The 27,627-nt window shown below is 44.6% G+C and overlaps 1 protein-coding gene across 1 annotated transcript; it reads left to right on the top strand.

Moving 5' to 3' along the window:
* Window positions 1-1,272: 1,272 nt before the first annotated feature.
* SLC6A5 (solute carrier family 6 member 5) lies at window positions 1,273-27,627 on the top strand. Its single transcript, XM_059848156.1, has 14 exons — window positions 1,273-1,345; window positions 2,604-2,735; window positions 2,994-3,167; window positions 3,786-3,927; window positions 4,381-4,513; window positions 6,661-6,795; window positions 7,238-7,341; window positions 9,845-9,969; window positions 12,975-13,087; window positions 13,363-13,494; window positions 14,708-14,807; window positions 21,807-21,907; window positions 25,047-25,214; window positions 27,472-27,627. Exons 1-14 carry the CDS (start codon window positions 1,321-1,323, stop codon window positions 27,625-27,627), a joined length of 1,740 nt encoding a protein of 579 aa, XP_059704139.1. The 5' UTR covers window positions 1,273-1,320.

The raw sequence follows: 27,627 nt of genomic DNA, 5'->3' as shown, positions 1-27,627 counted from the left end.
CCGGTGCAAGCCAACTCCACCCTCCGGAGGGAATCTGTGGAAACCTTCCCCTGCAAGCCGAGCCCCGGGGCAGGGAGTGCCGGGCAAGCCGCGATCCCTCATTGCAAAATTCCCGCTTTGCAAAGCACCGACGGGGACGCTCCGCTGAGCCTCGGTAAGAGCACGCTGGAGCAAAACAACGCCAAGGGCGCCTGGGTGACCTTGAGCCAGAGCACGGTGGTGCTGGGCGCAGATGGCAACACTTCTGTTCTCCCCGGCAGAGTGGAGGGGGTGAGTTGTCTCCTTACAGGTTTTCATTTCCCCGCTTCAGCTCGTGGGAGGTCTTTGCCACTCAGCGCCGATTTGGGGTGGAAGTTCTAAAATCAGGCGCAGATGAGTCGGGGATGGGCCTATGCCGCAGGGAGGAGGGAAGGAAGAAGGGGAGAGGGGATCTTCGATCCATGCCGTAGTGCTGGCGGGTGCTAACAGCGGTACGAACGAGCATCCCGTGTCATTCCCGTCGGCTCCCGAGCCGTGCCCGTGGGTGCAGCGCGGCTCTGACCCGCACATCCTTACACCCCTCAGCATGAGCTCTGCTCCTGTCCCCAGCGGCACACATGAAGGGTGCCTTGCCCTTCCCCTCCTCAGGCTTTTCCTCCTTTCCAAGCCCCCGGGGGCTGCGTGCCTCGGACCCCATGACCAAAATTTGGGCGAAATAAGGCAGCCCAATGCCATAAGAGGTCCCCGGGAGGGGATGCCGCCGGTGATGCGAGGCCGAGCAGGCGCCGCTCTCCCACCCCAGGCTGTCCCTCTCCTCCTGCCCATCCGCATTTACCCTGCAGGCGGGTGCTGCCAGTGAGCTAAAAGCCCTTTTCAGATTCTCCTGGCTGTGCCGGGAACCGGCGCTCGGTCCTGACCCATTTTCTCTTCTCCCGGCTGCGCTGGGAACCGGCGCTCGGTCCTGACCCTCCAGATCCACCGAGGGCTTCCACCCCCAGGGGAGGCGATGGCACCTCCCTCGCAGAGAGGGATCAGGAGCCGGGAGACCCCCCCGAGCGCTCTGTGGAGAGCCGTGCTTTAAACCCCTCTTTCGTGCATTTTTTTCCTGGCAGCGGCGGCGGGGGAGCGGGGTCCGGAGGCTCCTCCGGCCCGGCCGCTGCTCGCAGGGGCTCCCTGCGGTGAAGCCGGCAGCACCGCCGTGCTTGTGTGCTAAAGTGGCTGCTTTCCCACCTCTCTCTCTTCTCTCCCCCCACCTTTTTTCCCCCCTTTTAGGAAGACGATGTGGGGGATGAAAATAAAGCCCGAGGGAACTGGTCTAGCAAGCTGGATTTCATCCTCTCCATGGTGGGTTATGCAGTGGGGCTGGGCAATGTCTGGAGGTTCCCGTACCTGGCCTTTAAGAATGGGGGAGGTATGATGGCTTTTTCCTGTCTCTCTACCTGCAGTACCGTACGGGTCTGAGCCAGTCCCGGCCTTTTTGGCGGGGAGAAACACGAGGGAAGCGGGGTCGGCGGCTTCCTATTGCCGGGCAGCCAGCCCCGGGCTGAGCCGTGGTGCGGGAGCATCTTCAGACGCACTTGGTGAAACATTTGCCTGGGCTTTTTTCTTTTTCTTTTTATTTTTTTTTTCCCGTTATTTTTTGTTTTGGGGGTGGGCTTTTTTTGTTTTGTTTTTTTGTTTTTTGGTTTTTTTTTTTTTTTGGTGGTCACCTCTGGAAGCAGGAAAGCCCTGACGAGATTTCCTTAAAAGGTAGCGCTTTCCTTAAAAACACCTGCAATTGGTGCTGGCCGGAGAGGGAGGGAGATGAAGAGGCGTGTTGAGCACAGGGGCAGGGCTCCGGAACCCCCCTGTCCTCGGTAACACACAGGCTCTGAATCCGCAATCGCTGGGATGGGGAAAGAGGAGGGACTTTAGAGTCGGGATGGCGACAAGAGGACGTTTGATCCCGAGTCGAGACATCCCGTTATTTCGTGCGGCTTGGGGGAGTTGTTTGAAATCTCTCCATGATCCGATTGAAAAATAATCGTTTGAAATAGAGTGAATGTCGATCAGCTGAATAGAGGAGAAGCTGGAAGAGAGGCTATGCCGTTTGTACTTTACAAGGGCAAGAAGAAGAAGTTGATTTGCAGGGGTTCTCCTACCAGAGGCTCTTACTGAAACGGAGAACCCGTGGATGTGACTCGATTAAACCCTTGCAGCTGTAAACCCCTTCCCTCTTCGGAAGGGCTCTCAGCTGAGGGGAGCGGTGCTGTGATCACGGGAAACAGTTATGTAGAGCCCGTAACAACCATTTTCTGCCAGGGAAGAGGCAATTTTAAAGAACTCTTAAAATTGTGAGCTATTTTTTTTTATTTTCATTTTACACGTAGAAACTTCCAAGGGGGAGGTGTTAAATACTTATTTAGCAATAACGAGTATTTACAGTCTGTAGAAAACGCTGGAAATGTAGAACCCTGGCACCCATCTTCCCCCCCTCCACCCCTTCCTCCTGCCCCGCCGAGGCTGTCGGCACCGGGAATGGATAACAAACCGAAAAATTTTACTAGAAAAATGTTTTGACTAAGTTGTCCCCAGTACCACGGGGTGATTCAGGTTGCTCTCTCTTCTCTCCCCCGCCCCCCAAGGTGCGTTTCTCATCCCCTATTTGATGATGTTGGCTCTAGCTGGGATCCCCATTTTCTTCCTGGAAGTCTCCCTGGGGCAGTTTGCTAGTCAGGGCCCCGTGTCGGTGTGGAAAGCCATCCCCGCCCTGCAAGGTGAGCGGGGCAGGCCCGGTTTGGGGAGCATGACCCGCGCTGCGGCTCTCGCATGGCTTCAGCCGCCCCGGCCCCGCTCCGCCGCATGCCGCGGGCGCTCCGCGGGGCCGCCCGCATCCCTCCATCCCTCCCTCCGTCCCTCCCGCAGCCGGGTGGCCGTGTCGCTGTCGCTGTGCCAGAGGAGCCGATGCTTGGCAGCCGCCGGGCCCCGCCGCCGGCGTTAATGGCTTTTCGTGCTGTCGCCCCGTGTGTCCGCAGGCTGCGGCATCGCCATGCTGATCATCTCGGTGCTGATCGCCATTTACTACAACATCATCCTCTGCTACACGCTCTTCTACCTGTTCGCCTCCTTCGTGCCCGTGCTGCCCTGGGCTTCCTGTAACAACCCCTGGAACACGCCAGACTGTAAAGATAAAAACAAACTTTTGCTAGGTAAGTTGGGACACGCTGGTACTCTTCTTTTATTGATTGATTTGTTTGTTTGGATTTTCAAATGTGCGGCCCCGGTGGTTTTCCAGAGGTTTCTGCAGCTCAGCTGCGCCCCTGGGAGATGCAGGAGGAGACTGCGGCCGGGAGAGGCTCCCAGCCCTGGGGAACGGTCCCTTCCCAAACCACTTCCAAGTGATCTGTGTCCCATGGGCACTTCCCTCTGCTTTTATTTAAAAATTTCCTTACCAAACATAAATTAGATGTGTCAGTTTAAATGCTTTATGCCGATTTCCACCCCCACCCCGCCGGAGGAAAACTCTGTGTAGGCAGCAAAATACCGCAGCTGGCGGCCTGGAGTGTCTGCTAAAGACGAATTATTTGTCTTTAGAGGGGCTTCTCTTTAACGAAAAAACAAAAACCGTTTCTGCAAACGGTCCCGAATATACAATGACTTGAAAACGGAAAAAAGTGAATCTAGTTAATGACCTTCTGGGAAAGAGTCGGCAACTGAACAAAAGTTCAAGTAATTAGGTGGGATCTAATGCATTCTTGTCATTTTACAACAACAGCAACAAATCTCTGCGCTTTATTTTTCTGTCCCCTGACCTCATTTCTTCCTAGATTCCTGCATTATTGGCGACCACCCAAAAATACAAATCAAGAACTCTACTTTCTGTATGAGTGCCTATCCAAATCTAACCATGGTTAACTTCACCAGGGAAGGAAACAAAACGTTTGTCAGTGGGAGTGAAGAATACTTCAAGTAAGATCTTTCTTTGTTCAGAAAAATTTTGTTGATCTTTCTGTAAAATCCATTGGAACAGGCAACAACGTGGCTTGGAAAACCAGAAATACAGTAGTCAGGGGCAGCAAATGATGCCTTTTTTTTTTTTTTTTTTTTTTTTTTTTTTTTTTTTTTTTTTTTGTGGTGCTTAGGAATGATGAGAGCTGAATTCAAGCCCTGGATTACTTGTTTTCTGTTCCTGTGGTGCTTAGCACAGCTGGGGTGCTGGCCCATGCCCGGCAGTTTAATCTACTGCTGCAATGCAGATAAATAAAATAATACACGGTGAGAATCACTGGAACCATCTAGAGAAACTGCTGAGGACACTGAGGCAGAACAAAAAAGGAATTTGCACTGAATTGCTGCCTGTGGTTGCTTTCATTATTTTTCTCCAATTTCTTAAATTTCTTTTATTTTTTTCCTTATTCTTAGGTACTTTGTGTTGAAGATTTCAGCTGGGATTGAATATCCTGGTGAGATTAGATGGCCCTTGGCATTATCCCTTTTCCTGGCTTGGGTGATTGTTTATGCCTCCCTTGCTAAAGGAATCAAGTCATCAGGAAAAGTAAGAACAAGATTTGTGATTGTACACTCACAAGAAAGCAGGGTGCTGGCTTTTAGGGACTCACACTCTCATTTAAGGGATGAATTACTGAAAATATTTGTATTGATTGAAATACCTTTTTCCTCTCTGTGTTTTCCTTCCTAGCCAAAACAGAAACTCTTTTTATTTGACGTTTTTTTCTCTAACCTTCAATAAATTTAAAATTAACTCTTCAACTGCACTCAGCAGTGGGATGGCACAAATGGTACTTTCCAGCCTTCCCTATTCTGCATGGTGTTCATAAAAATTCTGCATTCATCTCACTTTTCATTGGAATCCAGGAAATTGGGATGTAAATTAAGATGTTAAGTAACTTATTTGAAAATCAGAACTGAACTTTTTAAAAAAGCTCAGTGTGGGTGTGTGTGTGATCAACACAACTAGGTATTTCCTGGGATTATGATAGTGGAGATGGAGATGTGAATTTTCTAGAGCTGGTCATAGAGTTTGAAGCCTTTGCTTCTAGAAGCTGACTCCATCTCTTGGGAGGTCACTTGGCAATTAACAGAAAATCCAGGGACTCAGAGTGCCAGGGGAAAATTGAGATTTTTTTTTCCCCCCTTACCCCAGTGGAATAGGAAAAAATATTTCATGAAAGGCAAGAGACTGGATAATAATAGGGTTTTGATGTGGCAATGGATATTTCTCTAAGTGACTCTTTGTGGCCAAGAAGAATACTGACATGGAAGTCAGAGAGAAAAATATTGACTCCTTGGTATTAGAGATAGAAATCCTGTCATTATGTAGAGTTCAGGATCTTGACTGTACAGAAATCCATCAGGGCAGCTTGAAACACCTCTTGAAACAACAAGAGAAGTTTGAAAAGCAGTTTCCAAGGTCACTTCAGCTCAGAGCACAGGCTGAGGGAGGCGATTCTCCCCCTCTGCTCTGGTGAGGGGACCTGGAGTCCTGTGTCCAGCTCTGGAGCCCACCACACAAGAAGGATCTCTTGGAATGAGTCCAGAGGAGGCCCCAAAGGTGCTCAGAGGGCTGGAGCCCCTCTGCTGTGGAGACAGGCTGAGGGAGCTGGGGAAGAGAAAGGTCCTTCCAGGACCTTCCACCACCTAAAGGGGCCACAGGAGAGCGGAGAGGGACTTGGGACAAGGACATGGAGGGACAGGACAAGGACAAATGGCTTCAAACTGACAGAGGGAGGGTTTAGATTAGATATTAGGGAGAAAATCTCCTCTGTAGAGGTGGTGAGGTCCTGGCAGGGGTTGCCCAGAGAAGCTGTGGCTGCCCCATCCCTGGAAATGTTCAAGGCTGGGTTCAGATCATGCTGTTCTAGGAGAAGGTGTCCCTGCCCATGGCAGGGATTGGGATGAGATGATCTTTCAGGTCCCTTCCAACCCAAACCATCCTATGACATAATTCCATCATGTGTTTTGATATCATTCTGTTTTGTTTAGGACCAGAGGTCGATGTGAAAAATATTTGAAATTATTTTGTGTTGAATGAAAAGCTTAACTGGCCATAATCCAGCCATTTTTTTTGAACACAGAGAGAGCTGTGTTCTAGATAATTATTTAAACATTGAACAGCCACTGTTGTGTATTTAGACATCATGATGATTAGGTCTGTCTAGCTAATTTCAGGCTTTCCTTTTTTTGAATTTGGACCATAGCTATCATCTTGGTGATATGTAATTATTAAGAGGCACAAACAGTAATAAAAATTCTTTAGGCTTTTTTTTTTTTGTTAAATACAGAAAAATATAGAAGAAAACTACAGAAATGTGTTACTGAATGGCATTTCTCATTTCATTTCCACTGAACTGTGATAATTCTCTCTGGGAAATGATCAAAAGTGGGATTTTCCTTTAGCTTTAAATTCCTATTGTTCCTCTCCAGATGGAGAGAGGAATCCTCTTCCCTTCTCTGTCTAGAATTCCAGCTCTTACCACTGTTATTGATGTTATTCCTGTTCCCAGCAGCACAAAGAGCTGTAAAATTTCAGATTTCCAGGGAAATAACCCTGCTGTTTTCTTAGTTTATCCCGTGACTGCTGTCTCTGAGCTGTCTCTTCTGGCAATAATGGCATTTCCATTTCCCCTCCTCCGTCCTTACCCAAACCAGCCCTTCCAGTAACCTTTCCTCTGCCCTGTGCAGGTTGTGTACTTCACAGCCACATTCCCCTACGTGGTTCTCATCATCCTGCTGATAAGAGGGGTGACTCTGCCTGGAGCTGGAGATGGCATCTGGTACTTCATCACACCCAAGTGGGAGAAGCTGATTGATGCTATGGTGGGTTTGCTCTTGCACTCAGAGCTGCTGGGGTGAATGAATCCCAGATCTCTTGGGGTCTGCTGCAAGCATTTTCCATGTGCAGGGGTGGTGTTGTCATCTGTGGAAACCTGTTCTTCATCTTACATGGGTAAAGTATTATTTAGGGTCACTGGCAGAGAAAAAACATCAGTATCTGATGCAGGTTTTCCCTCTTGACTTGTATTTTTTGTTTCTGAATGTATTTGAACTGATATGTATCAAACAATGTAGTTTTTATGTTTGTGTCTCCCATATAGAGCAAGGTTTACAGTGTCCTTCCACGTGGGCTCAACAAGAACAGTGCTCCTTAAAAAATGAGCCTGGTGTATTTAGTGGCAGGACTTTGCTTTTAAATACTCTGTTGACATCCATTAGTCTGACACTCTTTCCTGAAGCTGATGCTACTTTCTTTCCTCCTTAGGTTTGGAAGGATGCTGCCACTCAGATTTTCTTCTCCTTATCTGCAGCATGGGGAGGTCTAATCACCCTCTCTTCATACAACAAATTCCATAATAACTGCTACAGGTGTGTAAGAGTGAAATACATCTGTGTTATTAAACAGGTTTGTCCAAAACCAGTTACCCTCCATCTTCCAGAAATCTGGTTTGCAAGACCCCTATCTCTTGTCTTTTTCTCCCTTGTCTTTTTCTCCCCTGCTGTTCCTTCTGTCCTGTTTTCCTCTCTGGTATTTTTTCTCTTTTCCTCTCTTCTGTTTCCTTTATTTCCTGTATTTTTTTTTGTGTGTGTGTTTCATTTACATTTAACCATTTTTGGTTTTGTGTATTTTTTTCCTCTCCCCGGGTCCTCATCTACTAAACTCAAGCTGATCATTTAAGCTTATTAAAGCTCCTGCTGGCTCCCCACTTTGAGAATCAGGAGGCTGAGGTTGAAGGGCAGCCTGGGATGTGTCAGGAGCTGTCAGCAGTGAGACAGAATCTCTTGGCAGCTCTGCTAAAGGACAGCCCAAGAGCAGAGTGGAACCTGCAGGACTTTAACTTGCAACTTCCATTCATGTGATTCTTACAGCTCCTAAATGTTCTTTCTTTCTCCAGTTACTCTTACTGTGGGTTTACATGCAAAGAAGTTATTTCATGCTATGAAATCTAAAATCACTTATTGGAGAGCTCATTTTTACACGGGAAAAAGCCACAGTGAATAATTTTGCAGGCAAAAGGCTGGCAGCTAAAATGTCTGCAGATGGAAAACACAAAAGCAAGTGGCATTAGTGGAGTGCTTCCCTGCTATTTTAAAGTCAGTCTGAAGCAAATTTGCCAATTCTTTGCCAATTCTTGCAATGCCAGAGGTGCTGATTCAGGACAGCCAGCAGCATGCACAGGGACTCACCCAAGAGGATGCTCAAAAACTTTCCCCTGTCAAGACTTCAAAGGAAACACTCCTTGGGATTTCCACTGCCACCTCCTGTGGCTTCTAAGTACAGAATACAAAATACTTAACTTAAAAAAAGAAATGTGGATGAAGCTATCAAAAAGGAATTAAGAAAAAATTTACTAGTGCTCAAAAGTAATTTAATGAAATTATCCCAAAATATGGATGAAAGCTAAGGGTGTTGCATACACAGTAACTCCCACCCAGCAATCCTTTGGGTCCTATTTTTGAAAATGCTATTCCTGAGCTTTTTTAATGAATAATTACAATCAGAATATCAGGGGGAAAAATGGAGGAAGCATCATGCTACCTTTCTGCACTAACTTAACAATCTTTTGTGGAGTTTGGAAGATCTTAATGAAAATTTTGAAGGGAATACATGGTAATTAAGTACAAACATATCACAGTTCTAATACCAAATAGATGCTTTACCTGTATTAGGGAGGGATATGAGACAGCGAAGTAGAAATAATTAGAAAAAGTTTAGTTACTCCCAATATTTTCAATTTTGCAACACAACCTCAGATACTGAAATGAAGTATGACTATTTTCTCTTTCAATTTCTATATTCATTACATTTTAATACATCAATTGTAGTTTTCAATCACACATTAATTTTAAACATAGTCCAAAATCTGTAATTGCAGTAAATTTACATGAATTGACTTCACAATGAATACCTGAAATATTTCAAACCTATCTAGGTTTTGGAAGAAGGTTAACACATCATGATTCCAAACAGCACACTGTCATTTTTTTTGTGTAGACCCAGAGAATTAACAAAATCATTCCTGTTGGACATTCCAGAAGTTTGCCAGCTCAGTGAGGTTCTTTGACAGCTTTTCAAGTTGTGTTTCACTCTCTTCCTGACAAAAAAATAGCAGTAGGAATAAACAATTCTAGCCAACATCAACCCCCTAAACATTTAAAGTGAGGGATTGTTTTTCTGAAGGTGTAGTAGTTTATGGGAAAGTTCTCAGGACATATTGTTAAAAGAAAAATCCTACCAAGACTGCAATAACTGTGGATGGAGCTCATGAGGACTGGTTTGCTGTCCAGCCTTGACATATCCAGCATAGGAAGATGTTCAGCTGTAGATTTCTGGAAATTCCTTTGATAATAACAACAACCATGGAAAAATGTACCAAGGAATCCTCCCTGTGCAGACAGGAAGGTGATTGGGCAAGCTCTGCAATGTACAGAAAGATTAACCCTGGAATTTTGTGTAGAAGCACAAGAAGGACAGGACAAAACCATCTCAGCTGGGCAGCAGGGGTTAGTCCATGCCCAATACAGAGGGCAGGTGTCCTTGTGAGGCCAAGAGTTAAAAAATGTGTTCCAAATCAAGTCACCAGGGCTGTCTCTGCTCTTCAGAGAGGCCAAGAGCAGATGTGCTTGCCCTCCTGCCTGGCCTGTGGTTCCTGCCCAGCTCATGGGTGATGGAAGCTTGCAGAGCTGATTCCTGGTGCTGCTCTGGAGACTTCTGTGCTCCCTGATCAGCATCAAAGGCACCTGATGAGTGTGAAAGTGTGCCTTCACCAGCACCCCCAGAAGCTGTGTGTGCTGATGAGAAACTGCTGAAATACAGGTACAAAACCTTCCCTGTGTGTATCCCAACTGGCTCCTTGTGCTTTCTTTGCAGGGACACACTGATAGTCACGTGTACCAACAGTGCCACGAGTATCTTTGCAGGCTTTGTCATCTTCTCAGTTATTGGCTTCATGGCAAACGAGCTCAAAGTGAATATTGAAGCTGTGGCAGACCAAGGTAGGGCCCACTGGCATTTCATTACTTAGCCAGGCACCCCGTGGCACTTCCAGCTCTGCCATGAATGATCACAGATATTTGATATATGATCACTCCATATCATTGGTGTTGGAGGTGGGAATGATGGCTTCAAACTGCTGTGCATTACTAAACCACCTGTGGGCATTCCTGCACAGGAGGAGGTCGCCTGGGAAGTCAAGATTTTGGTTAAAGGCTCTTAATCACTTGTTTGGTAAGAGGAGGAAGGAAGCTGAGACTCATTTTAAGTCTTTGTGTAAATGGCTGGTGGAGGGTAGGGTGGGATGGTCCCTTCATGTAGTCTAAGGGATTATTGGCCTTCTCATTTTGCCTCTCCAAGGTAAAAGTTATCTCTGGTGGTTGGGATTTTGGATGAGGGAGCGTGGGAGAAATCTGGCACGAGGGGTGGATTGTGCTTCTGAGCTGTGGGGAGCAAGGAGATGCCTCCACAGAGAAGTAAAACTTTTCTGAAGAACTGATTAGAACATCTTGGTTAGTAAAGAGAGGTGGGGATCTAAAGGTCCTAATTAGTAGAGCTGAGCTTAATTGGTAGAGCTGAGCCACCACTATGGCAATGAAACCACAGCTCTAAGTGCCAGTCACTGCTAGAGCAACGCCAGGGATGAGGACTCCACCACCTCCCTGGGCAGCCCATTGCAATGTTTAACCACCCTTTCAGTGAAAAAATTCTTCATCATTTCCAGCCTGAAGCTCCCCTGGCACAGCTTGACCTGGGTCCCCTTGTCCTGTCCCTGATCCATGGGAGCAGAGCCCAGCCCCCACCTGGCTGCACCCTGCTGTCAGGGGCTTGCAGGAATAATGTTTACATTCCTATTTTTGTTTTAGACTTCACCTCCATTCTGGAACAAACAACAAAAGCAGCCCCAAAATCTGAACCAGACTGCACTCACCAAAATGATTGGTGAGGAGCTGGAGCTGAAGGAGCTGGGCTTGAGTGGAGCTGCAGAGGAAGCTCCCAAGAGATGGAGAGAGGGGATGAGGGATGGGACTGCCAGGCATGGTGGGGGGAACTCTTGGCTCTCTGGAGGTGGGAAATGTTCAGCACAGGAGGTCAAAACCCCTTTTCTGCTGAGTGCTTGGTGGTCTTGGAGGGAGCAACTAATGCCAGGCTGGAGCTCTCTGTTCCCAGCTGTGCCAGGGGGTGTGGGCACAGCTGTGAGGGCACTTGTAAGAGCCTGCTCAGGTAGTGTAAAGTTATTTCATGAGGGTGAGGCTTTCTCCATGACAGGGAGAGACAAAATTTGGTGAAGTAATAGAAGGTGAATTTGCAATAGGGAGAGAGTGAAGATGAAGGGAAATTGTGGACTGAGGTAGTGCATTGCAGAGCAGTAATTAAAAAGCAAACTCAACAACTCGTGAAAAGAACAGCCCTTGTCATTGCCTAATTATTATTATTATTATTTTTTTAAATTCTAAAGTTGTATTTCTTTTTGCAGTGAAGGAGAAAAAAGTCAAAATGATGATGAAGCATAATCTTCAAGTTTTCAAAACCTTGAATGAAAATGTTAATGGAAATATGAAGGGTTTTAAAATTTATTCCTTTTTTTTTTCTTTCTCCTAAATTATTAATCTGAAAAATATAGTATAGTTTTTTCATTTAGAAAGTTCTTTTCAGGAAAAACTCATTTATCTGATGAACAAAGAAAACATGGAGGGAAAGACAGCACAACCTCTTTTTGTTCTACTCTCTGATTAAGAACATAGTGCAGTTGAAAAATTTTATGCCTTAAAATGAAAGTAATTTTCCTTTTTAAGACATATAAAGTACTTGGGGTTTTCCTGGCTTTAATGCACTTTTATAAAGAGTTCATACCCACCAAATCTTGGGAGATGGAAGGAATGGGAGCTTGGCTCCCTGTGGTTGGATGCTCCCAGGTGTGTGTTATCTAGGAGAGCTATGAGGGGCTGACCTGGAGACATGCTCATATTCTATAATTTAACTTTTCCTAAAGGTGTGATTAATGGGAACTCATTATTCTGAGACTTAATTAAACTTCTATATACAGGCAGTGAGTTTAAATGGAGCCCTCAGCTCCAACAGTCTAGAGGAAATCTTTATTTAAGATATTAAAGAGGTGTTTGTAAATACAACAGAGTCCAAAAAGTAAATTTTTTCAGCACATTTTAAAGGAAGCAGCACTTACTGAGCCATGTACAGAGTTTGTTTTGGGTTTTTTTAACTGTGTTTTAACTCTTGTGTTTGCCTTTTATCAGAAGGAACCCCAAGCACTGCAGAAGTTGCCCAAGGAGATGATTTTTCTGCTGCTGAAACTGTGTTTTTCTCAGTACCTGAGCAAGCAGCAGCTCTCTCCTGAGCACCAGCAGCACGTGCAGCTGGAGGAACTGGGGCACCATGATCTAAAGTAGGAATGTCCAGGGCAGAGCCAGTGGGGAGCCTCTCTTGGCATGAGAACACCTTGGCTCGTGGCATTTGTATCTCACCTGGCAGGAAACAAACAAACAGAAAGGATGGAAAATTCCAGATTTAGGCTTTAAAAGATGCCATCTCCTTATTTCTTGTGCTCTGCATTATTTTGGGTTTTCTTGTGTCTTTTTTTAGAATCACAGGAGTTATTACCTTCTGTCTGGTATCAGGTCTGGGCATGTTTTATATTCTCTCCTCATTCAACAGTGTGGCAATGAGTTGAAGAAGAGAATTTGCATTTCCATTCACGTTGTAGCACCGAGGTGGGGATGTTTGCCATGGGCTGCTAATTGGCAGGGAAGTGGCAGGAGTGTGATCACAGAGCAGGGCAGAAACATTGCTGCAGTGTGCAATTTTTGCTAATTTTTAAAAATTTTGTATACTGGCTGAATATTCATTCTGCTTGGAAAGTTGGACTAAGTGATTTGAAATTTACAGTGGAAATAGAAATTAATTGGGTAATGCTAAACTCTGTAACGTTTAAGCCTTTTTGTAAATAGGAAAGATTGAATCTGATCATCTTTATTTTTCTTATTTCTAGGTCCTGGGATTGCTTTTGTGGTTTACCCAGAAGCCTTAACTAGGCTGCCCCTCTCTCCCTTCTGGGCTATAATATTCTTTTTGATGCTTCTAACTCTTGGATTAGACACCATGGTAACCTGCTTTTTTGTCCCATTCTTTTCCTTTTGATTTTCCTATTTATCTGTTTGGAGGACCATGGAATTGATTGCTATTTCCCACGTGAGCAGTGACTCATGATGAAAGAGGAGTGCAGTAAGGCCATCGATGCTGAGATCATTTTGGCAGAGCTTTGGTGCTGCCCTCTGAGCATTTAACACCTAAGACTCAAAGCACTTTATGATGATGTTTCCTATGCAGTTGGAGCACTCTGGGTGCACTGAAATGAGCCCTTTTTGTTCGTTTTTCAGTTTGCCACCATCGAGACCATCGTGACCTCGGTGTCAGACGAGTTCCCCAAGTACCTGCGCACGCACAAGGCTCTGTTCACTCTGGGCTGCTGCGTGTCCTTCTTCATCATGGGCTTTCCCATGATCACTCAGGTAATCACACTGGCTTTGAGCATCACTGCCTGGCCCCAGTCCCCCTCTGCTGGCTGCTTTTCTCCTGCACAGGCTGCAAAATGTCCAGCTGAATTCTGCCACGAGCGACGCATGCCGACTCTGAAAGCCTTATTAAAAAAAAACCAAATAGATGCTCTGACTGAGATATTTTTAAAAGACTTTGCTGTTCAAATCTTTTTGAGAATCAGGCCTTTAAAATTTTCTCTAGCCAAAATAGTACTATAAATTAAGTATTCAACCCGCACTGAGAGAGGGCAAGGTTAGATTAGACATTAGGAATTAGGAAGGAATTTTTCCCTGTGGGGGTGCCCAGAGAAGCTGTGGCTGCCCCTGGAACCCTGGAAGAGTCCAAGGCCTCTGGGGCTTGGAGCATCCTGGGATAGTGGGAAGTGTCCTTGCCCATGGCAGGGGGTTTGGAATGAAATAATCTTTAAGGTTTCTTCCAACCCAACCCATTTTTTGAATAAAGGAAAAAAGCACCAATTTTGAATGTGATATAAATATGCACAGCTGTTTGGAGTGCCTTTCCTCTGAGATTAGACATATACTGATGGTCTCTGCAAACTGTGGAGTTAATCCTGGAATTCCCATCTACTACTGATAAGCTTCAGTGTCTTCTTCACTAATACCTTCAGCATGAAATATAATTTCAAGATGAGATGGACAAAATCTTAATATTTTATCCGTCCTTTCACCCCTTTTTTCTTTCTTTTCCTCCCCCTTACCTCATCACCTACTAGCTCAATTTTGCTGTTCTAAAGCCCAGGAAGGATTCAGTCCTTTATTCACTTGAATTATGCTGCTTAACTCACTCCTGGAGACAGGATATTAAATCCTTTCCAAACAGATGAACTGGACTCATCTTTATGGCAGCTGTGCTTCCAATGGTGATTTTGTTTTTGTCGTGCTGTTATGTGGTTTGAGACACTGCAGGTGGAAGTTTTGGTCACAGTTCAGTCCTTCATCTTAAAGGACTGAATTCAAAGTCTTCCCAAACTGTCCTGGCTAGCAGAACCAGGTGCACCCTCTGCTTTTTTCTTGTTGGGTTTGAAGTTCATTCAGCCAGAAGGAAGAGTCTGTAGCACAGCACGAGCCTGGGTCCAGTTGATGTGTGGTTGCTGCCTTGGCTCCTGCTCCTCTCCAGTCTGCCTGCCTCAGTGCCACGAGTTAACTTCTCTCTTTCTTTCCCCAGGGTGGAATGTACATGTTGCAGCTTGTGGACACTTATGCAGCCTCTTACTCTCTTGTCATTATTGCCATCTTTGAGCTTGTTGGAGTTTCCTACATCTACGGTAAGAAAAAACGTTGTTATTGGGCAGCTTCTGTCAAAGGAACATTTGAGAAAGTGCTAAGTGCAATTCTTCAGGAAAGGAGCAATTTTTCTCTGTAATAAAAGCCCCAAAAGATTCTTAGTTTGGACAGAAGCATGACAGGACTTCAGGATACCTTTAAATGCATGTATTCAAAAGACTTTCATACAGTCTCAAGTCATTTTCCACCAATAGCTCCAAGATATGAGGATGAGAATAGAGCAAACATTTGCTGACACTTTTCCAGGGCTGCTTTTGTGCTTCTACAGTTTTAGGGACAGAGATCTCCTGAGCCACTGGAGGTATCTTTTAGGGTGACCCTAGCTGGATACCAGGCACCCACCAGAGATGCTCTTTCACTGCCTTCTGCAACTGGGCATGGGAGAGAAAATACAACAAATGTTCATGGCTTGAGATAAGGACTGGGACAGATTGTTCAACCAATACTGTCATGGGCAAAACAGACTCAGTTTGGGGATATTAATTGCATTTATTGCTAAGAAAAACAGGGCAGGATAATGAGATAAAAATAAATCCTAAGGATGTCTTACCCCCCAGCCCTCCCTCCTTCCCAGCTCCATCTCATCCCCACAGGAGTGCAGGGAGATGGGAATGGGAGTATGGTCAGTTCATCACAGGTTGTTCCTGCTGCTGCCCAGGAGAGGAGGCCTTCCCCTGCCCCAGGATGGGGTTATTCCCCAGGGCAGTTCTCCATGAACCTCTCTAATGTGAGTCCATTTCATGAGCAACAGTTGTCCATGAATGTCTGCAGTGTGGGCCACTCTGCCATGGGGTGCAGTGCTTCAGGGACAGCCTGCTTCAGTGGGGGTCCCTCACAGGCTCACAGCTCCTACCAGCATGGGCTCCCCTCTCCATGGGTCTGCAGGTCCCTGACAGGTCCCTGCTCCAGCATGGGCTTCCCACAGGTTCAGCCTCCTTTGGGCATCCCCCTGCTCTGGTGTGGGCTCCTCCATGGGCTTCAGGTGGATCTGGGCATCCCTGTGCCCATCCTGGGCTGCAGGTGGATCTGGGCATCCCTGTGCCCTCCCTGGGCTGCAGGTGGATCTGGGCATCCCTGTGCCCATCCTGGGCTGCAGGTGGATCTGGGCATCCCTGTGCCCTCCCTCCCTGGGCTGCAGGGGGATCTGGGCATCCCTGTGCCCTCCATGGGCTGCAGGTGGATCTGGGCATCCCTGTGCCCTCCCTCCCTGGGCTGCAGGTGGATCTGGGCATCCCTGTGCCCTCCCTGGGCTGCAGGTGGATCTGGGCATCCCTGTGCCCTCCCTCCATGGGCTGCAGGTGGATCTGGGCATCCCTGTGCCCTCCCTGGGCTGCAGGTGGATCTGGGCATCCCTGTGCCCTCCCTGGGCTGCAGGTGGATCTGGGCATCCCTGTGCCCTCCCTCCCTGGGCTGCAGGTGGATCTGGGCATCCCTGTGCCCTCCCTCCCTGGGCTTCAGGTGGATCTGGGCATCCCTGTGCCCATCCTGGGCTGCAGGTGGATCTGGGCATCCCTGTGCCCTCCCTGGGCTGCAGGTGGATCTGGGCATCCCTGTGCCCATCCTGGGCTGCAGGTGGATCTGGGCATCCCTGTGCCCTCCCTCCATGGGCTGCAGGGGGATCTGGGCATCCCTGTGCCCTCCCTCCATGGGCTGCAGGTGGATCTGGGCATCCCTGTGCCCTCCATGGGCTGCAGGTGGATCTGGGCATCCCTGTGCCCTCCCTCCCTGGGCTGCAGGTGGATCTGGGCATCCCTGTGCCCATCCTGGGCTGCAGGTGGATCTGGGCATTCCTGTGCCCTCCCTCCATGGGCTGCAGGTGGATCTGGGCATCCCTGTGCCCTCCCTGGGTTGCAGGTGGATCTGGGCATCACTGTGCCCTCCCTCCATGGGCTGCAGGGGGATCTGGGCATCCCTGTGCCCTCCCTGGGTTGCAGGTGGATCTGGGCATCACTGTGCCCTCCCTGGGCTGCAGGGACACAGCTGCCTCACCAGGGGCTGCAGGGGAATCTCAGCTCTGGCACCTGGAGCAGCTCCTGCCCCTCCCTCTGCCCTGACCTGGGCATCTGCAGGGCTGTTCCCCTGCTGTTCTCAGCCTGCTCTTCTCTGGCTGCAATTACATCTGCGCAATAACTTTATTTTGTCCTTTTGAAATCTGATATTAGAGATGTTGGTACCCCAGTAGGGGGTCTGCCCTGAGCCTCCAGGGATTGCCTCTGCCAGACACAGGGGAAGCTTTTACAGCTTCTCATAGAAACCATCCCTGTAGCCCCACTGCTGCCAAAACCTGTCCCTGCAAACCCAATTTTGAAGGCTTTTTCCCCATGTGCACATCCAACTTCCCTTCTTATTTTTCCATAATGTGTACTCAAGACTATACAGCTGCTCAGGATGATAAATTATCCACAGTGGTCACACCAGTGATGTTGATCCCTGTTGATGTACATGAAATTGTGAGGAAGATGCTCAGCTAGTGTGGAACAGTGCAATCAGCACAAAGCTGCTGTAGCTACAACAACTGATACCAGCTGCTGATGTGCTCCCAAACTTGCCCAGTGTTTTCAGGAGACTGATTCTTGGAAATGTGGAGATCTTCCCACACACCATAAAAAATTAATTTATGCCTGCAATGGAAGGCTGTTTCTGCTGTTGATGTGCCAGGAGTGAATTACATAGCTTAATCAGCTAGGCACAAAAATCCAAGATGTTCTGCTGAAGTTGCTTTGTGTAGCCACTGATTTTGAGTTCTGGCCCTTTTGACTGAATACTTTTATCTCCTGTGTTGTGGAGTCCACTCTGGAATAAATAAGTGCTTTTAAATACAGTACAGGTTTCAAATCATGCAGAATTTGGTGCTCTTGCTTGAGAAATAAATGTTATAGATAGAAGAAGGGAACCAGCCCTTCCTTGTTTTCTCTGGTTTCATAGAAATTCAGCAGTGTATTTTAACCTCCTGACACCCAATTCAGTGAGTACACCTGAGAGATTGGCTGCTAAGCCAGACATGACCTAGTGAGTAATATTATGGAAATACTCAAAACACAGAGAGAAAAGTTGATTTAGGCTAGTCATGTTTTGGCTGAACAAAATTCTTCACTTTTTAAAATGTCCCTGGAATGTAAATAGTTCAAGTAGAGTTGATTTAGAGGTGAAATGAAACCCAACATCTCTAAAATCAATGTAATTTCATAGGCACTGATGAGTGGGAAGGCTTAAAAAGATTTTGAGGGTTTTCTGGGGATTTTTTTGCCTTCCTTCCTTCTCCTCCTCCCTTTGCTGACAGCATGCCTGAACCATGCTGTGCTAGATGTTTTCACTCTTTATGGCCACCAGCATCAACAGCATCACCTGGACTGTGCCAAATATTGCCCCCTTTAAAGCAAATATTGCCCCTATTAGTGGGACAGAGAAAAATTCAGTGTTTAAAATATTTTTAATATTTTAAAACCTACTTCAATCTGTAAAATTTCTTTGCTCTGCATGATTTTAAATAGGGATGAAAGTAAACAGGGAGCAAGAAGTGGCTCTGTTCCTCCTCTGAACACTGTGTGGCAGAAGCACTGCAAACCAGCCTTTGTGGAATGACAGCTTAGTAGGTTTGGAAGAAAAAAACTGCTCTGGCCAGTGTTTGCCTTGCCTAGCAATTCCAGCATCCCTTAAAGCACTAACACTTATGAAAAACATTAAAAAATGCAGAAATAATAATAGCTCTTTGAAGGAAGGGCCTGAATAAGGAGAAGGCTTTTTTAGGGAGTTATTACTTCAGTGTAATCAGATGTGGAAAATGTTTATTAACAATTACCAATTATTCTTTTTATGCTTTCTGTACAACTGATTGTTCATCAACAGCTGTTGGTAAAACCTTGGCTGCAATCTGTTTCAAAGGAATTCATCCTTTGCTAGACTAGGGAGCTTCCTTTAAATTCAATAAAAAGGAAAGACTTACATTAAAGTCATTGCCAGTTTGACTAAGGACCAGAGCCACTTTTACTGTGCTAAAGCTGCTTTTGTAAGGACTGGGCACTGGAATAGATCTGGTGCATTTGTGATTTGTGTGTTGTAAATGCAAGCAAAGCTGCTCTGGGGTTATATTCCTTCAAGCAGTGCTTAAAATTGGCATAATACATTTTCAAGGTCTGACAACTGCTGTTTTACACTCCAGTGCCACCTTTCTCTGTGCACTTGTACTCTTCATGGCAAGCAGGTTGGCACAACAGTGGCAGGTGCTTTTATGATGAAATAAATTTGTCTTTAGTTCTTGTTACACGTTCTGCTTGCTGAGCTTGCTGAGATTTTTAAATTAAAAAGAGACACACGTGGTTATTTCCTTGTAATCCCTTATTTTTCAGTAGAGTCAGTGCTTCATAATACAATCAAATGCACCTTTTTATTTCACATGCTGCTTTAGATGTTTATTCTCCAATTGTTTAGGTTATGATGAATGATTAGTAAAGAACAGCTTAGAGGTGAGGTATTAATTTAATCACCAGCATAATTCCCACTCTTGCATTTTGTAGCATGAAGCTAAAGACAAAAATCCCTGTGTTTGAGTGAAGCACTGCTGGAAACTGAAAATACATGATGGAAACTTTGTTTATGCTTCATCCAGAGCTGGTTTTTGTCAGTTGGGTTTTGGGAAGGTTTGTTGTCAGTGAGTGGAAACTGCTGCTGTGTATTTGTAGAAAACATTAGTAATTTTGAACATTTTACCTGCAGCAGAAGTAGTTGCCTGGCTAGGTTTGCAGTCTCCTTTTAAATGGATTTTATATGCTGAGCACCTATGAATACATCATTCTACTTTAGAGAGGGAAAAATCAGATAAGGAATATCATGTGCTGTTTAGTTCCCAGAGTTATTCAGCAGGCCTGACTGATCTGAGAGGGAGATCAGATTTACTAAGATCTGGGAAAAAAAGCTGCTATTCTGTAAACTAAAATATCCTTTGCACTTTTTCTGTGGAACTTCCACTGGAGAGAGATAAGAAATGTGCAATCTCTCTATCTGTTATATACATTTGACTCCTGAATTGCTGATATTTAAGAGTGCCTTACACTGTGAGTATCTACTGACCATTCCTAAAAGAATTTCTTTTTTTATTTTTTAAATTGGAGTTTCAAACAAATCTGGGCAGGTTTTCATGAAGCTAGCATGACTTTTGGAGGCAGAAACCCCTGGTAATTATCCAATTAGGTATCCCTTCTTTGCAGCAGCAAGTGTGGCTGAAGTAGACCCTTTAAATGAGATTTAAACTTTGTGGAAATAAACTTGTGCTGCTGCAATTAGTTTCAGACCAGCTTTGTTCCCAGCACAGCACAGGGATGGCTGCTGTGTGAGCACCTCCCTCACTGCAGGTAAATAAAACACAGGGACAAATCTCTCCATTGCAGCAAAAATCTCCTTCCAGGTCCCTCACAGGGTGACCTTGGAGGGAACATTTTGTCCAGACACAAACTTCTATTACAAAGCAGAGAAGGAGCCAGTTAGTCAGCCTGGTGCTGAAGTACAGGGATTCCATGGGTCATAAAAATTACATGTGTTTTACACAGAAGAGGTTTTCTGAAGAAGAAAACGTGTGGGAGTCAGTAAAAGAGAAAAAGAGGGAAAGAAATTACAGAAGAAATAACAAAGTGACCTCTGAGTTACCTTGGCTCAGTTTTCTGAGCTTACACCCACTGCAGATTTTAAGTTTTTCCCCTTCCCTAAATACAGCCCTTGCAGTACCATTTTCCTGTTAAATTTCTGTATTTTTCTTCTCTGTTCCTTACCATAACAGGGTTCTTTAGCTCTTCTCTCCCAGGCTGGGTGCCTGAGCTGGGTTCCTGTGTGCTCATCCCCCAGCCCTGCTGCCTTCTCCTGCATCAGAAGGCCCTGATGATGAACCAATGCTGATGTTTCCCTTTCTTAATTCTTAGAACAATCAGGTGGATAGATTTATTTCTCCTTGATAGCAGCAGAAAGGCTTCCAAACTAGGAGGATCAAGCCTGGGATTATCCCTTCTTACACAGCAGCAGCTGACTCTATACAATAAGAAATAAAGTAGTTTATTACTTTTGTTACAAGCATTTCTTCCCTTACTCAAGGCCTTTTCTCCAGTATTTAAGCTTTCCCCACATCATGCAGGTCAGACAAAATGCTGCAGAATAATGCTTTGCAAAATTCAGATAAAATTGGCCCAAATTTTTAACATTTATGTGAACAGGTGAGCTCTGACCTCCCTCTTATTACAATCAGGAAAGCTGGAATCAATTTTAGGTTTTCTTAAACTTTTGGATAAATGGCTAATAATGAAATTGCTAATAACTAACTCACTAATAACCACCAGGGAATAGCAGCTGCTGACCAACACACCTTTCCTGTCCCATGGTATGGCCAGGGAGGAGCTGCAGGATGGCTGAAACACCATTTTCCAATCTTGCATGCTCTGTTAACTCAAGTGACCTTATGAAGGTTAACATATCAGCTGACCTTTTTGTTCAGACAACATTGAATATAATTCAAAAGAGGTCCAGGTGCTCTTTAGGAATTTTAAGGATCATTTATGCGTCAGGTGAAAAAGAACAGGACATCACCAGTTTCAGTGCTGAGGGGTACAGCTGTAATCCAGTCATGTAGCAGGTAAAGAGAAGCTGAAATAAGCAGGTATACCAATATTAATAAGGCTGATCTTCACAGGGGAATTAAACAAATGCTTGCAGCTCCCCAGTACATATCAGTAATGCTTTAACACAAAGCACCCTAAGCACCTAATCTCAATGTAAAAGCTCAATTGCTTTCATCCCTAAGAAGGAAATATTTTATTGGAATGGTTCCCACTCTATTAGTCCCATTTTTTACTGTGTAGTTAGATCCTCCAAGGAAGCTTTCAAACAAAAAATTTGGAGTTTGTTTTCACAGTTAGGCACAAGGGAGGGCACCAGAGCTCTGTTGCAGACTGCAGCTGGTTTCTTTCACACCTAACTGCTCTTCCATTTGCTGTTTACAGGATTGCAAAGATTTTGTGAAGATATAGAAATGATGATTGGATTCCAGCCAAGTAAATTCTGGAGAGTCTGTTGGGCATTTGTGACCCCAACTATTTTAACAGTAAGGAAAAAAGAGAAAATTAACATCTTCTCCAAAGTGTTTTGCTGTGTTTTGTTCATTATGCATGATGTTTCTGGGTGTTAGCAGCTAGAACTTGGATGACAGCCATGGGTATGAAGTAGAAACAGTGTAAGGAATGCTGGTTTTGGTGGAGAGGGAGGATGAGTCTGCCAGGAAAGTGGTGGCCTTTTCCTGGCCATGCAAAATGCTGCTGTGGCACACCACTGAACTGCAGCATTACAGATTATTGTATATAAATATAAAATATAAAATGTAAAAAATAGACAAAATAGAAAATATTTTGAAGATATTTAAAATAGATATTATAAATATATAATGTTTATAATTATAAATAGAATATTTTATAATTATAAATATTGATATAAATATAATATAAATATAAAGATTGATTTTATTTTTATATATACACATATACATACATATACATATATATACACATATATACATATGTACACACACATATATATGCATATATATACATATATATATGCATATATATACATATATATACATATACATATATATACACACATATATATACACATATACATATATATCTATATCTATCTATCTATATCTATATCTATATATCTATCTCTGTATGTGTGTGTGATATTTATGTATGCACAGGGAAAAGACAAGATCCTCCTGTGTGCTGTCAGACTGAGCTAGGGAAAATAGGGACAAAATCTATTTTATTCTCACCGAAGCTGGTGTAAGAGGGATGCTTTGGAAAGGCTGAGCTGGAACCCCAGGTGACAGAAGGAGCAGAGAAGCGGGACTGTCCCGTCCCCGGGCCCGGGAGGTGGCGCTGCGGGACAGCGCCCGGAAAGGAGCCCTGAAATCTAAAACCACAGCCACTTTGGTCTATTTTTGCTATTCTTCCTATTTTTCTTTCATTTTTATTTCCTCCCCAACACCTTCCTTCTAATTCAGTTAGCATTTGCTTCACGTTTAGGTCTCCATTTAATAAAAAAAAAAGTCACATTCTCAATTTCACCATTGCTCTGAAAGTTTTTTCAAGTCCAGGGGACCAAATCCAATCACTGTATCTACATTTGCCATCCAGGGCTTCCTTTACATTTTAACCTACGTGCAGATACAATCTGTAATCACATATCTTTTTTTTTTTTTTTTTTTGGCACAAGAATGAAATAATTATTTCAGCCATTTCAGAAGCTTTCAGCTTGACAAATCAGCAGAAAACAGCAGAACTTTCTTTCACCAGTATCTTCTGTTTGAGTGCACATACCTGCCCTTGGAAGTTCTCAAGCCTGAACCCCAGGTGCAGCAAGATCCTGTATCCATGTAGAGTTTTAAATAGTCATCATTTCACAGCAATGCTAAATAGTTCCTACAAGTCACACAATCCCAGAATGCTTGGGGCTGGAAGGGACCTTAAAGCTCATCCCACTCCTCCCCTGCCATGGGCAGGGACACCTGCCACTGTCCCAGGCTGTTCAGGACCCCATCCAACCTGGCCAGGGGCACTGCCAGGGATGCTGCTGCTCTGGTGGGTATTCTTAGCAGTTCAGGTCCAAGATAAGAGAAGTTTCAGGAATTTCTGAACAGACAGAGAATTTGGAGCAGTATGAGATCAGCTGGCAGGAGGAGAAGCAAAGCAGGGACTCTCTAGCTGCTTCCAGAGAAGTTGCATTGCAGCTCCTGTGTGTGCTGTTCTTTAGTGCAGTGTAAGCATTGGCAAATCTTCTTCTTCCTGGAGGGGGAAGAAAAAGGCACTGGCTGAAGTTAACAACTAATTTTCAGTGTTGTTAATTCACAAATGAGGACATTTTTTTCTGAAAACTGGAAAAGATTTAGTTTTCACAGACAGGAATGCCTGTGTGTAGGGACCAGTGAGTTTTGGTGAGCTCAACAAAATCCTGAGTTGTGAAGAAATGAAATTTTCTACAGTGAGAATGATTTCTCCAAAGGGTAAAATGAAGGTAGTCTGCTTTTCTTGCATAGATTTTCTTTTCCTGTTGTCTGCACTGCACTACAGAATTGCTCTGTGTGAAAACCAGGCAGCTCTATCCTACCCACCTGTGGTTTGATTGTGACCATGTGTGCCTATAGTTTGCAGATCACTTTTAAAAAGTTTGAAGTCATATTCCAGTTTACAGTGTTAGGATGCCATCAATGGTATTTATCTTCTCTTGGGGATCTCTTTAAAGATGAAGGCATGTGCACATGGGATGTTTTTAGCTCTTTGGTTTTTTCCCAGTGTTTGTTTTCAAGATGCTGCCTTAGACCCTATGTTATACTTCTGAAGAGAATTGTAAGGCTTTTATGCAAATTGCTCAGATCCTTTACTAATCACACTTGTGCTCATAGCTCCTGTCAGTAATCACAACCAGGAAATAGGAAATTATGTTGTTTGTTAAAGAAAACAGATTTGAACTGACCGTGTTTACTCTAAACTTGCATGTTCTGTTGTTGTTCCCTCCAAATGCAATGCTGAGTGAACTAACAGTGAGAAATAAATTGACACTGATCAGTCATGATTCAATTTTTATGCAATGGAAACAGACAAAGCAAAACCAAGCAATGAATTCTTTTCTATTATTGCCTCAGTAAAGCTAATATTTGATACATTTGGATAGCCTAATATTAGACTTTCATTAGACTCCACATCTCTGGAACTAAAGCTGATCATTTTTATGTGTGCCTTCACCTAGTTATACTTCTATAAATCTTCTGTGTGCAATTACTGCAAGCACAGGCATTTTCCAAAAGTTACTGAATTATGCACAAATGTAAGCAGATGTATTGCTGTTCACACAGTAAGTGAAATGGAGAACTTCCCATAATCACATTAGGTAAAACTGCCAATAGACCATGTAATAAAGCATGTTACTCCAGGGACAAGATTCTAATTTCAATTATTCTGACACAAATAGGGTGATTTTTGTGGGATTCTGCAAGATTTCCTAGAAACTCATTAGATTCAGGCTCTGACCCATTTATGAGAGCTTGTGGCAGCATGCTGCTTTAGGTGTGTGTGGTTTTATCTCTATTCCATAGACACCACCTCTGTGTGGGTGGATACCCACCACTGGTGGCATAGCAGGATTGCTTTGCTTACTCAAACATATTTGTTTTCCTTTCTTGTTCCCAGTTTATCCTCTGCTTCAGTTTTTACCAGTGGGAACCCATGACTTATGGAGCTTACCATTACCCAGGCTGGTCCATGGTGCTCGGCTGGCTGATGCTGGCCTGCTCAGTCATCTGGATCCCAGTGATGTTTGTGATAAAAATGCATCTAGCCCCAGGAAAATTTATTGAGGTAATCCTTCTGTCTTTTTGCTGTTTAAAAATATGGTCACAGGAGACCGTATCTTTCATTTTACATTGACTTTTGTGATATTGAATGTCTAATACTGCTCAGATTACTTTCTGGTAAACCAGTTATTGTGTTGCAAAGAGATGCTCAGTTGATTTAAATTGTGGACCTTCTATTCTTAAGTTTTCAAAAAACATGGTCCTAAATTGTGGAGTGTTTTGTTTTATGAGCTCTAGATAAATTTCATGAGGTTTTGTATGGCTTTATGGGAAGAAAGTTGTTCTAGATTCATTGGCCTTTTTGCAAAAGCAGCACACAGCCACAGAAAGCCTCAGCTGCTGGTGTGTGTTGTGCCCAGGGAGCCTGGCACTCAGTCAGCACCAGGAGAGGTCCATCAGCACCAGGAGAGGTCAATCAGGAGTTGCTGTCTGCAAAGCTGGGTCCTGGAGTCACCCAGGATGTGCTCCACGAGGTTGTGCCACTCACTGGAGGCCAGGAATGAGAGATGTAGAGCAGGAAGGCTTTTCATGCATCTCAAGCTGCTCATTATAAAACCCAGCTGGCAATCTTTGCTTTCACCTTTCAGCTCTTTATTTTTCCTGAATTAGCTGATCCTTTCTGGCACCCAGGCTTAAAATAATTCCAGGTGGCAATTTATTTTTAATTTTAGATTCTTTTGTTTATTTTGCTAATTGGATTCCTGATACTTTCCCCCACTGCTTGAGAAATGTGGTGGCCACCTCCTTCTCTCCATCCCTGAGTCCTGTCCCTGCCTGTCACCCCCCTCTCCCTGGCTGTTGCCATCCTGCTGGCTCCTCAGTCCCTGGCAGGATGAGCAATGTCAGCATTTCATCCCTTGGTTGCCTTGCCCCTGTTTTCTGGAGAAGCTCAGTGCTCCTTTTTTAGGTCTTTGAGGCTTTCTCAGTTCTGCCTTCTCATCAGTGTCTGCTGCTTGTGCTGCTCCCACCCTGGGAGAAGGAACAGACACTCACTCCCCTTTCTGTAGCTGCTTTTACAGTTCAGCTTCCCTGCAAATCCCACCGGGGCTGTTTCTTGCTTGAAAAAATGAAAAGGAGAGAAAATGTACTAAAATAGTATAATCTTTTTGGTCTCTCAATATGTCACACTACACATGCCTGAGGGAAAAGACCACGCTTCTCTGCTACCCATCGAGCAAAGGAATTTTGTAGGAGAGGGATTTTCACAGTGGTGGGACACCCTAGGGAGAGCATCCAAGCAGCAGACAATGAGGCCACGTGTCTAAAGGGTCATTCAGCTTTTGTGTGGAGCAGACTGCAGGGCCTGGTCAGGAGACAGCTGCCCCTTCTGGAAATGATCTAATGTGGAATTAGATCAACTTCTCCCTTGGCTCATCAGCTTCTCTCGCTGACACAAATGGTTCTGCTTCAAAACTTCTAACATCTAAAAGTGGCACACAAAAATAGGGTGCTTCCCTTACTGTGTTTCCAGGTGTGCACCCAAAGAAGCACCCAAGAGCTGGGTCTGTTTTGAAAGGGCTTTTGCTCAAGATATTTCTGCTGTAGTCTGGTGTTTCCTCAATATAGAGTCTGCTGCATAAAATTATTATGGTTGATTTGGGAGGTAAAAGTTGCAAACTGGTAATTAAGCAGAGATTAAAATAACTGATAGAGAGGTCTGATTCACTTTATTAGGTAATAAACATATAATTGTTCCCTCTTAAGTCATCAAAAATATGTTTTCTTTCCTTTTTATCTGTGAATGCACCAATCAAATTATATATTCAATAAAGAACTCAGTGGAAACATCAGAACATTTTCTTTGTTTGCCAGGTTGACGTTCTCCTCTTTCTTTTCTCCCGCAGACAGAAACAAAACATTTTGCCATCTCAAAATGAAACTCTTTCATTGTGATATATTACTTTCTGGTCATTTGTGTACTTTGGGGAAATATGCTAACTATAAATCCAATTATTCTAATGCACTTACCTAGTGCTTAGACCATTGGGCTAAGTAATTGTGCACATGTCCTTCAGTAACAGAGCCTTGCAGTCTGTAGCTGTGGTTCTGAGCTCCCCTCACATGGTGTGGGGTAGAATGTATAATTAAAACCTGGGCACTTCATCCCCTATTAGTCTGGAAAACTTGGTGCAAAACAAAGGCTGAGCAGCACAGCATTGCCAGGCTGTCATCACTAACCTTAAGTGAGCCCATCCCCACTTGCTCAGCATTGATTCTGCTCCGTGGCACCCGGTGAGACTGTCTTTTCTCTCCCCTGGCAGAGGCTCAAGCTGGTGTGCTCCCCACAGCCCGACTGGGGCCCCTTCCTGGCCAAGCACCGCGGCGAACGGTACAGGAACATGATTGATCCGCTGGGAACCTCCTCCCTGGGGCTGAAACTGCCAGTGAAGGATATGGAACTGGGGACCCAATGCTAA

This window comes from Haemorhous mexicanus, chromosome 6, assembly GCF_027477595.1.
Source record: "Haemorhous mexicanus isolate bHaeMex1 chromosome 6, bHaeMex1.pri, whole genome shotgun sequence".
In the NCBI taxonomy this organism is placed as follows: domain Eukaryota; kingdom Metazoa; phylum Chordata; class Aves; order Passeriformes; family Fringillidae; genus Haemorhous; species Haemorhous mexicanus.
Note: the sequence above shows the minus strand (reverse complement) of the source record. Positions and strands in the feature narration are given on the sequence as shown.